General features: G+C 38.2%; 1 protein-coding gene across 1 annotated transcript in view; it reads right to left on the reverse strand.

Moving 5' to 3' along the window:
* LOC146497805 (uncharacterized) overlaps nt 1-10,869 on the reverse strand; it is a 32,418-nt gene extending 21,549 nt beyond the window's left edge. Inside the window, exons 1-25 of the mRNA XM_085141791.1 lie at nt 10,611-10,869; nt 8,590-8,643; nt 7,816-7,905; nt 6,917-6,961; nt 6,780-6,824; nt 6,622-6,684; nt 6,407-6,460; nt 6,232-6,258; nt 5,527-5,595; nt 5,346-5,408; nt 5,224-5,259; nt 4,976-5,020; nt 4,784-4,861; nt 4,059-4,112; nt 3,900-3,965; nt 2,496-2,540; nt 2,292-2,345; nt 2,078-2,119; nt 1,844-1,922; nt 1,641-1,676; nt 1,364-1,534; nt 857-946; nt 568-651; nt 370-440; nt 92-280 (exon numbers count right to left, since the gene is read on the reverse strand). Of these exons, the coding sequence (XP_084997917.1) occupies nt 92-280; nt 370-440; nt 568-651; nt 857-946; nt 1,364-1,534; nt 1,641-1,676; nt 1,844-1,922; nt 2,078-2,119; nt 2,292-2,345; nt 2,496-2,540; nt 3,900-3,965; nt 4,059-4,112; nt 4,784-4,861; nt 4,976-5,020; nt 5,224-5,259; nt 5,346-5,408; nt 5,527-5,595; nt 6,232-6,258; nt 6,407-6,460; nt 6,622-6,684; nt 6,780-6,824; nt 6,917-6,961; nt 7,816-7,905; nt 8,590-8,643; nt 10,611-10,682 (1,722 nt within the window). The 5' untranslated portion in view covers nt 10,683-10,869. The remainder of the gene's footprint in view (nt 1-91; nt 281-369; nt 441-567; nt 652-856; nt 947-1,363; nt 1,535-1,640; nt 1,677-1,843; nt 1,923-2,077; nt 2,120-2,291; nt 2,346-2,495; nt 2,541-3,899; nt 3,966-4,058; nt 4,113-4,783; nt 4,862-4,975; nt 5,021-5,223; nt 5,260-5,345; nt 5,409-5,526; nt 5,596-6,231; nt 6,259-6,406; nt 6,461-6,621; nt 6,685-6,779; nt 6,825-6,916; nt 6,962-7,815; nt 7,906-8,589; nt 8,644-10,610) is intronic.
* Between the last annotated feature and the right edge of the window lie 106 nt (nt 10,870-10,975).

Here is a 10,975-nt window from a genome sequence, read left to right on the forward strand (position 1 = left end):
CTCTGAAGCATCAAATGTGACACCTGAGATGTGGAATTGTACCAGGCAAAAAGATGTCATGTAAAACTCAGATTTGTCAACAATTTCTCACCGGATCCCCTGGAAGCCCTGGATTGCCTTTGCGACCTGGCAATCCTGGAAGCCCAGGTAAACCCAGCTCCCCAGGCCTCCCAAGCTGTCCCTGGTCCCCTTTCTCTCCCTTTGGCCCAGGAGCACCAAAGGAATACGACTCTCCCTTCTCTCCTTTTCGACCTGGAAAACCTGCTTCACCAATTGGACCCTTTGGAAAAGAATTAATATTAAGTGTTTACATAGGTAAAGAAAAACAAAACAACAACAAAGCAAAAATTTCAAGACATGTTTTCTTACAGGTCTTCCTGGTAAGCCTTTAGGTCCTGGGAAACCGGGATCACCTTTATCACCTTGAGGCTGATTGAAGCCTGAGTGGCAGAAATAGTGCACATTCTATTTTTAAATCTTATTTGCTTTCCATCACTACCAGTAAAAGTGCATTTGAATGCGCAACTCAGATAGAATAAAATTCATCTGTTATGCAGTGCTTGTTACCAGGAGGGCCAGTTTCACCCTGGGGACCTGGTGGTCCTGGGAATCCTGATCCAGTACACTCATAACAGGGATCCCCCTTTTGTCCTGTACAAAGAAACAAACATTTTTTTAAAATCTCAATTATTGCACAATATTATTTTATATATGAGATTCAAAGGCCTTGATGACAACTGCACACAACACAGTAGTCTACTAGTAAAAGTAAGTCATAACAAGTTTGAAATAAATAATAAATACTAACTACAATGGTTTAAAAAATTAAAAAAGAAGGCTTTAAAAACAATCCAACCTTTCATTCCAAACACCCCATCGTATCCCATGAGTCCAGGCAATCCATTCACTCCTTTAATTCCTGGCAGACCCTTGGTAACTCTGTTAGCTACAAACGACAACAAACTTAGTTTCCTAATTACACTTTCAAAAAATTTCCTCTAAATATCTGTATAATTATTGCAGTAGTATGTCATTAATATCCTTCACTATAGTAATTTAGCCTATATCTAAGAGTTTAAAAATCCATATCCACTCTGTTCAATGACTATCACTGGTCCACAACGTACATGCTACAATTCTGTAAATAAAAAGCTAAACTTTCAAAGTTATTTGTTTATTTATTTGTTTTGTTAAGCATGATAGAGATTGAGCATTTAATTAGTTGTTGTTTTGTCTCTTCCACAGCATGTCTTTGTCCTGTCTTCATCCACTCATGCCCAACCGATTGTGACATGACATCTTGCAGTAGGTTTATTGTTAGCATTTGAAGTTATAGTATTTGGGGGAGAACATTTTTGCATACTTCTGTCTTCAGGGATTCCAGGTGGGCCCTGATCTCCAGGAGGTCCTTGGTCACCAGGCTCTCCATCTGGACCCGGAGGTCCGATATAATCAGCCCCAGGCTCCCCAGAATCACCTTTTAGGCCTGGAAAGCCAATGGGACCACGTAGGCCAGGCACATCAATACCTAATCCTGTGCAGGGTAAAGTGAGAGGCCATGAGCAAGCTTTACAAAATAAGCTTAACATGTGGATGAAGGTACAAAGGATGTTATTCTCTTTCAAATTCTTTCTTCACACCTGGAGGTCCTCGTGGTCCAGGAAAGCCCACAATACCTGAGAAAAGAATAGTCACATGTGTTATTACTGTATGGGCAAGTCAGCTACAATAAAGCAGGGTTTTTTTTTCATCGGCTCATGACTGGTGCAGGCTTTGACTTTAGGATTTGCTATTCTGTTGTATATCTTCTTCATTAGTTTGTATATTATAGAGTATTATGCACCCCGAGGCCCAGGAAGTCCAGATGGGCCCTGATGACCAGGATCTCCCATGTATCCTTTGATTGGCTCAGTCACATATGTCTGTAAACAAAATTGCATTGGACGTTTTAGAACAACAGGAAGTGATATATTCAAATAAAATCCACAGAAATTCATTCTGTATCCATAACAAAGACTAATGTAGCATTTTTCTGACCATATAAGGATTGTAAAGTAGAAAACTGTCATAAACTCACATCTCCACTTGGGCCAGGCGGACCCCTATTTCCCTTTTCACCCTATATAGAGGATGCAAACAAAGTGTCATGCAAAACATTATTAGCCCTTCAAGAGATTTTGCTTTGGTACTACACCACCTTTACTGATTCGATTTAATACTTTAATGTATAAATGCACATTTTAAAGAATTTAAAGAATCTGAATAATTAGTAAGAAAAAAGGATAACTGACCAGCACTCCTGGCACTCCTGGATATCCTGGATCCCCTCTGGGGCCAGGTCTTCCCTAAACAGAAATATGTTGTATTCAACAGTTGTATTGTTGTATTCAATATATATATATATATATATGTGTGTGTGTGTGTGTGTGTGTGTGTGTGTGTGTGTGTGTGTGTGTGTGTGTGTGTGTGTGTTTTTAAGCATAGCAGAACAGTACCAGAAATCCACGTGGTCCAGGATCACCATCCTTGCCTGGCTTACCCTGTAAGGACAATTAAGGATAAGCATGAAGATTCATATAAGCTTGAGTTTTTCAGGATGAAGTACATGTTTTTATTTATTTTCTCAAAGATTTTTTACTTAGGTCTCAAAAATACAGTTTTTAGACTGTAAAATGCCAAATGTTTGTGATCTTCATGTAAATCTTCATGTTCCTCAAAAAAATCGTTTGTTGCCCTCTGCCACCTCTGGAGGCCATTGCCAGATCCTTGTGTCTCAGAAAAGGATCTGGCGACCCCTTGCACCCCGCCCACAACTTGTTTGACCTGCTGACTTGTGGTTGGCGCCTCAGGCCCAATCAGGTCCCACACCTCCAGACTCACTAACAGCTTTTTTCTGTAGGGCTTTCAGACTGTTAACAAACACTATCCCCCCACACCCCATCCCTTCCTACCCACCTCACCAATCTGAGTCATGGCCTGAGTATCCCCCATCACTCAGGCCACTCACATATGCACTCTATACTCAGACCAAATCCTTTTGCACTGCTTCCAAGGACTTTGCCCTCCAATGTGTGCCTTTCTCTTGTTTTGTATATATTCCTCTCGACTGTCTTTTGTTTGCTATTTATTCCTGATGTCTGTACTATTTATATATTTTTCACCCTGCACAGTTGCCGTGGAGCACCCATAATTTCATTGTACAATGATAATAAAGAGCTATTCTATTCTAAAATAAAAATAGGTAAAATAGGCCTTCAAATAAATATATAAAAATAAAAAAAATCTCAAACAGGAATTCAATTCAAATTAAAAATTCTTATTCAAAGACACATGTGGTCTTTGAAGCAGTGACTTCTAATATATATGAAATGAGAATATGACCATATCAGGGTTGGAGCTTTTTGAGGACCATTTTAAGCAATGCTGTGCCCCCTCAGTCTGAAGACACACTAAAAATATGTAGAATGATCCTTTTCTTTGATTTAGAGACGCTGCTGTTGTCCCTGACCTGGGATGGCCTAAACAGAGAGCTTCAACGGGCTAATAATAAAACTATGGAACATAATTATGTTTGTTGTTGGTTGCTGCTGTCTTAGCAAAAATAATTTTGATGAAGTGATTACTATAATGTGGATAACCAATGACAGTCTTTTCTCTCATCTTAAATGGCAAATCGCATTGAGTTTGATGTTGCATCACTGCCCTCTGCTGCTCATCCTCTTTTTCGTGCTATTCATACTGGTGCTGGTAACCCTTTGGTGCAAAGGGAAGGAATGAAAAAATAGGGGGATGTGTGAGAATTGTGGAATATCAGGCACAATAAATTGATTAACCAAATGCCATATGTTTGTACACAGTCAAATGGAAAAACTGAGTGGTAATGGGATGCTGTGTCTTACCTCTGGACCTGGTAATCCTCTTCCTCCTTTTGCACTTTTACTATATTGTCCATAACCAGGTTCTCCCTGGAAACAGATTAAAATAAGGACAAGAATCATTACGTTTCTTTAAAATTAGCGAATGTATTCAATTGTCTTGAATTTTAATTCTGTACTTACCGTTGAACCTTTGCAGCCCTTTTCTCCTATATCGCCCTTGTTTCCTTTTAACCCCTAAATAAGAATCAAAAAATAAAAGCAACTGAAGTTATGTTCTGATAATTTCAATGACAATATTTCTGTATTAGAGTGGCAGGATGTGGAAAGAGCAGTTCAGGGACCAAATGTTTAGAATTGCATTTTTAAATTGTATTTTTAAATATTATATCTGTATTTACTATGCTTCATTTGTTTTTAATTTTACCTCATCCTTTTTGTAAGTTTGCTAGTTAATCATTTTAGAAAGGAATTAGAAATCTCATCTCTTTGGTCCCAAACACGGCAGCATGTTTTGACTACTTACCCAGTTGCTTTGAAATGTTTTGGGCAAAACAGTTCTGGTAATGCGCCTGTGATTTTTTCTCATAGTGTCACTATTCACACATTGGAAACATATGCCCTTTACGATTATTTTTAAGTAATGTTTTTTCTTTACCTTCTTTCATCTCTTCCCATTAGTAAACAAATTTTGTTTTTTTGTTCTGTCTATTGAAATTAACAGGTTAGTGCAGGTTACTGTTCAATCAGCCACTGCAAAAGTAGGAAAATATTCTACTTTTGCAGTGGCTGAAGCCCAGTCACTGAAGAGTGAACAGTGTGACGTGAGAAATCCTTGAGTCATTTTCCAAAACTAGAAAGGCAATGATGATTTTGTTGTAGAGTATTACATGAAATTGTTCCTGTACCTCTAACACGAGACCCCCTGAGACAAGCTCCTTGATCCGACCTTTTGGTCCAGGTGGACCTGGTGGGCCTTGTCTCCCCTGCAACATAAAAATTAAAATTACCCTCACTGAAAAAAACAAGACATAATATACACAACTGTCGGCATGAATTATGATACAATGCTGCCACAATAATAGTGAAAAAGAAACTACCTTAGGTCCTTGAGGTCCTGGGGCACCACTAATACCTTCCTGACCCTAAAATAAAAGTTTTATTTTTCATAAACCAGCAAATTTTATTCATATTTGCTTTTATCAGACAGTTCACGTGAATAGTTTTAGGGTGTGAATAACTCAAGACTCACAGCAGCTGTGGTTTTACTTTTTTGACGGACTCATTATCACAATACAAGCTTTCAAACCTGTACACACATACACAGATTTAATTCTAACAGCATTACCTTTGGTCCTGGAGGCCCTCGGCGTCCAGGAAAGCCCTGTTCATAAAGAACTTACACACTTAACGTCAAACATCACACAAAAACATGTCATCCACAAAAATCTCAGAAAAAGCTTTGCTTACAACAGATCCCCTTGGTCCAGGTTCACCAGGTTGTCCTTTGTATCCAGGTAAACCTGGATCTCCCTAAAATTCAAGGAAACTTTGCTTTCAATATAAAATAAACATAACTGTTCAAAAATAAATATATATGTGTGTCTGACTGACAGGATTTATTTATTAAGAGAGCAGTGTAAAATGTTACCGACTGTCCATCCCTCCCAGGTGGTCCACGGGGCCCTGGTTGTGAACTGCCTGGTATCCAAGATTCACCCTATGAAAATGACACTTCAAAAATGTAATAATACTTTAGAGTTGCAGTTAATAAATCTTGTTAGTAACTGGCATCTGTAGACTTTGACTGTCACTTTTAAAATGTTTTTATCAACCTTGGTAATGTGTTGTGTACCATAACCCAGACATAACCGCACATATTTCGAACTGGTTAAAAGTCAGTGCTTCCTCTGAAATTCCTCAACTCAGAATTCAAAGTCAAAGTCAGAGCTTTGAGAATCCCCCTTTTTCCCCTGATGGCATGGATGCATGCTTTTGACACTATTTTGCTCAGCCACCATCAAAGGAAATGTGATTTGAAGACTGGTAAATGTTGAATATCAAAACACAGGAACACTTATAGGGGTACACATATACATACATTGTATTTTCTGAAGTTCTTTTAAACACTACAATCACATTTTCTAGCATTCTTGTGCATTCAAATAAACATGAACAGTTCCCAGTAGTTCTTGCCCAAACAATTAGCTTTCTAATTGTAATATTTACATTGGTAAGGATAACTTTAACTAGCTAAGCTTCTTGAATGACAGCCATTGCTGAGCAATTCTGCAGACACATCTTTCCCTGTTACAAAAAGAATTTAGCACAAGGCCATGAAGCGGCTTATCATTACCTTAGGTCCAGGCTGACCCGGTGGACCCTGTGGATGAAAAACAAATATTCAAACATTTATTTATCAATTGTTAATTTGGGTAATTTTAAATGATGATGCAATGAAATATGATACCAGAGTCACTGAGAAGTGTAGCAACACAGAATTTAAAAAAAAGGTTTTGTTTTGTTCTTACTGGCAGTCCATCAGGACCAAAGGTCCCATGTATACCGGGAGGTCCGTCTTCCCCCTTTTGGAAAGTAATGCGTTGAGAACATGCAGTGAAATTACAAACTCTTTAACCTATAATACATTTAAAATGTGCTCTTTCAAATTAGAAGCCCCAACCCTAACCCTGAAAAAAAGTTCAAAGCATTATAGGTCCACAGCTAATATGCAATATTTTCATACGTCTGTTCCATTGCAGCCTGGGGCTCCCGGTGGGCCCGGAGGCCCCTGTAAGCCTGGGACACCCTATATAAAACACAACAGCCATGTATGAGGATCTGCAGGAATATGCATGTCTGTGATTCATACATTAGACTTGTATACACAACAAGACAACTCACTGGTAAGCCATGACTTCCCGCAAACCCCTCTTTGCCTTCGAGTCCCTGTAATGACAGAAGCGAAAATAGCTTTCATTTTTAACATACATATAGGTGTTACTGACTGAAAGACAAACAGACATTTCTTTTTTTTTTACCGGATCGCCTTTTGGTCCTGCTGGTCCATCATGCCCAGTGTTTCCCTGTCATAGTAGGCAAACTTTTAATGAATCCCTATGGCATAGCAACACATACAGTCAAGTAAAAAAGTTTCATTCAACTATGAAGTACAAGCACACCCTTACTGATGCCATAGTATTTATCAGGGTAAGTACACAAGTGCTGCTAAATCAAATGAACTTAAATTAAATTAACAATAATCACCTCTAAAAAGCAGAGATTCTGCAGTTTGCTGGTCTGGAGCATTTAAGTGCATATTAACACAGTGTTCCAACTGAATTTACCCCCAAATCCCACTGCACAGTGCTCAGAGAACATTTCTATGTGAACAAACCACAAGACTTCTACAGCAATGACAGACGAGACTGAAGTGGAGATGTTTGGTCATAATGCTCAGAACCACGACTGGTGAAACCAGACACAGCATATCAGTGTTGTGATGCTCCAGTCAACAAGAACTCAGAACTGTATAGCAGTGCTGTGGCAGGATCTTAAGAGAGCTGTGCATGAACTAATACCTGCAAACCTCAGTGAGCAACATGTTAGTTGGCGAGTAGGCCAAAATTCCTTCAAAGCAATGTGAGCAACTGATGAAGTCACACAGAAAATGATTTCTTCTTTCTTCAGGCTGTTAAATCATGTGGTGTCCTTAGTTACTTTGTTATTTAATTACTGAATTTCCCGGAGGAACCTACCCGAGGTTATACTACACCATTTCGTGTTGATTTTTCCTTTCATTTAACAAGTTCAATTAAAAATGTGTAGGCATATGAGAAATTTTGAATTATATATCAAGTATAATAATATAAGATCTAATTTAGACTGACACTACAAACTGTGCTAATATGAGAAAACTTAATGAGAGCTTAAGTTTTACCTTTAGTCCCATTGGGCCAGTGGGACCATCTGTTCCAGGACGTCCTGGTGGCCCAGGGGAACCTGGATTTCCTGGAAATCCTTTGTCTCCCTGTTTGTATGAATGTGTGAATGAAAAGTAATAGGACACAGAAAGAAAGGTCATAAGGTGGCAACCAGTAAACAAACGGCAGCTTCATTGGTATTGTCACTTTATAAGTAAATACGTAGCTGCTGTTTTGTGAATGCTTATGAAAATATTGCCAACTATAACTGGTATTGGTACATTTATCAGCTGTATGCGGTTAAAATGAGAGCAATTGCTATATTTATAACTGCAACAAACCTAGTGTGTAAACACACTGAAATATTTATCCATGTCCTTCGTAAAGGATATATTTAGCCATACATCCATTTTCTTTTGTTTATTTAAGATATAATTATTATTAATTTGTGGATGCTTGATAAAACTGTACAGTCTAAATAGTGTAAAAACGAAAACAATTTACATCATCATTACATCTAGGGGGTAATGAATGACTAGAGAATTTTATATTTCTATGACGAATGTGTCTATTTGCATATATTCCTTCTAAGATGTGTTTCATAATTAAATTATTTGTTACTTTGAAAAATTATTTAATTAGTGGGGTGTACACCATAGTCACGGGAAGTACAAATCATGCTTTGAGAAAAAAAAAAAGAATAAAGGTTTTGTGAAAAGAAGAAATAAGTAGCTGTAAACTGCAGGAGGATGAACTGAGTCTTCAACACAGACAGTGAATTAGACACTTACCCTGCTGCCTTTCACTCCATCACAGCGGCACCTTGATCTTCCGTTGCACACACACTAGAAGAAAGTTTACATTTTTTAATCTCTAATGCACAAAATAAAAAAGCAAAATAAAATAAAAACAACTGTGTTTCTGACAAATTGTCAAATATTTGTAATGTAATGCTGCTTCCTCAAAGTCAGTTGTCCTACTGACTGTAAAGTATTTTCATTTTGCATAATGCTGCATATACTGCATTATTTTTTTAAATGCACAAATAGGTGATTTCTCAGTTTTTTCACCGTAGCTTTGGTATAAAATCTTTTTCCTTTTTTGTTGATTTTTTTTCATTTTGCAGGCTACAGGTCCTCAAGGCAGTCTTTAATCATACTTTTTTTGCTAGTATAGTGAGGGACATTCCTTGTACTTTAGGCTAATTTGTGGAGGATTAGCACTTTTAAAGCAATTTGCCTTAGACAGTCTGTGATGGGTTTGTAGCTTAAACCTATTCGCTGGAACGTTCAAGACAATTTAACTACACAGCAAAGCAAGACACGAGTAGGCAAAGTTCTTTATGTTTCTCGTGCACGGGAGAGAACTGGACAAACGCCGTTCCTTCGCTTGACCCCAGTTGCTCTCGTCCGCTCCCCCGTAACACTGCTCTTTTATTGAGGCTACATGAAGACAGGCACACTTCAGGCACTCTTCTGGCCTGTTTATTTATAGGTTCATTAACATATGACGTACATACACACAAAGAGTACCTTGCCTGTGCGTTGTGTAAGTATGTGTGTGTGTGTGTGTGTGTGTGTGTGTGTGTGTGTGTGCGTGTGTGTGTGTGTGTGTGTGACTTCCCTAAACCTGCTGGTCTGGAAGTCCAGCAGTTCATCTAAACAAAAGGCACTTAGACTAAAACAGACATAGATACGTTTATCCTACCACAAAACAATAAGAGAAGGTACGACCGTGTGAATGCCAGAACACTCTGGGAGGCACACAGAGTCTCCACAGACTACTAAAGATCAAACCTCTACCAACATGACATTGATTATAAAACTCTAAGCATATATGAGTAGATATTTCTAAGCATAAATGACAATCCACTATATAAACCTGACACTCTGTTGTGTTAATACCCTCCTGAGTCTCTATTGAACACAGTGGCCTTTAATTAGAAAGCTGCACACATATTTGTTTGTCAGCAGTGGTTTAGTGAAGCTAATAGACTTTAAAAAGTGGGGTAATAAAGTATATAAAAAAGAGTAATCTGCACAGTGTTGTTTGTAGTCTAAATATTAGGCCACCCTTGAGCCAAAAGCAGCTTAGCAAGAACAGCTACAATGATAAAACCGTTATACTTAATTATTGGAAATTTATTACATTGGTCATTAAGCTATAATTAATTCAGTTTTTCAGCTTCTTTTTTTTTTTTTGCACATGAAACAACATCAGACTTTTCCATGACCTACTATTAAAAGGCCCACCAACATAGCACACTGAAGAGTGTTGTACACATTACCTAACGGAGTGCATCAGCAAACAGGCTGGGGAAAAAAAGCATCACATTTCTTTGGGAGATGTTTAAAAAAAGTTTCCAGGATGCTTTTTTCCAGTAAACAGTCATTAAGGTCCTCACAGAGTTACTAAAAAGAGAAAAAGAGAGTGCTATACAGCATTACTATTTAAGAAGTTACTGATCTACAGGTTTGAGAAAAATATTCAATGTCATTCTTGAACCTATATTTTTTTAGAGGAAAAGAAAAACACTATATTTAGATACGGAATTGAGTTGTCATGTGGTTTTCTCTCGAGCAATGTCGATTAATAAGTCAGTACAGCTCAACAACAAGCCCAGTCCATGCAGGGTGACATGAAGGAAAGCAACACAATTTTTTTAATCCAGAGTCAGCCACAAAAGAGACCATGTCCCATGTGTTTATATAAAAAAAAAAGACAGTCAGTGCAGTGATGGATTATCAGTGCGTGCAAAGCTTAATTTAAAACAGTCAATAAAGCTAATAAGGGGAAATAAGAAGGATCTTACCTTTTTTCCATCAGTCATCACCAGCATTGCAGCCAACAGGATTATAGGAATTATGAATGTTGGAGTTCCCATGGCTTTTCTTTCTGCATTTACATCAGTAGTTTGGGAATAACCACAGGCACTCCAGGGGGGATAGGTGTCTCCTTGAGTGCTCTCCTCTGTAACCAGCTTTCAAATTTCACTCATCTACCGCAGTGCTTTGGGTGATGTTACGTGACGGCAGTCCTCAATCAAGGTTTCCCCATCTGACTTTATGACTTTAGACAGTACAGCCCGGAGAAGTTGTTTAACTTGACCTTGAATAGAGAGGCGGTCTGTTGTGTTTATTCCCAGTCAGAACGCTTCTTCTCATCTCACTCTCGCTG

Source organism: Neolamprologus multifasciatus, chromosome 18 (genome assembly GCF_963576455.1).
Source record: "Neolamprologus multifasciatus chromosome 18, fNeoMul1.2, whole genome shotgun sequence".
Lineage (NCBI taxonomy): Eukaryota > Metazoa > Chordata > Actinopteri > Cichliformes > Cichlidae > Neolamprologus > Neolamprologus multifasciatus.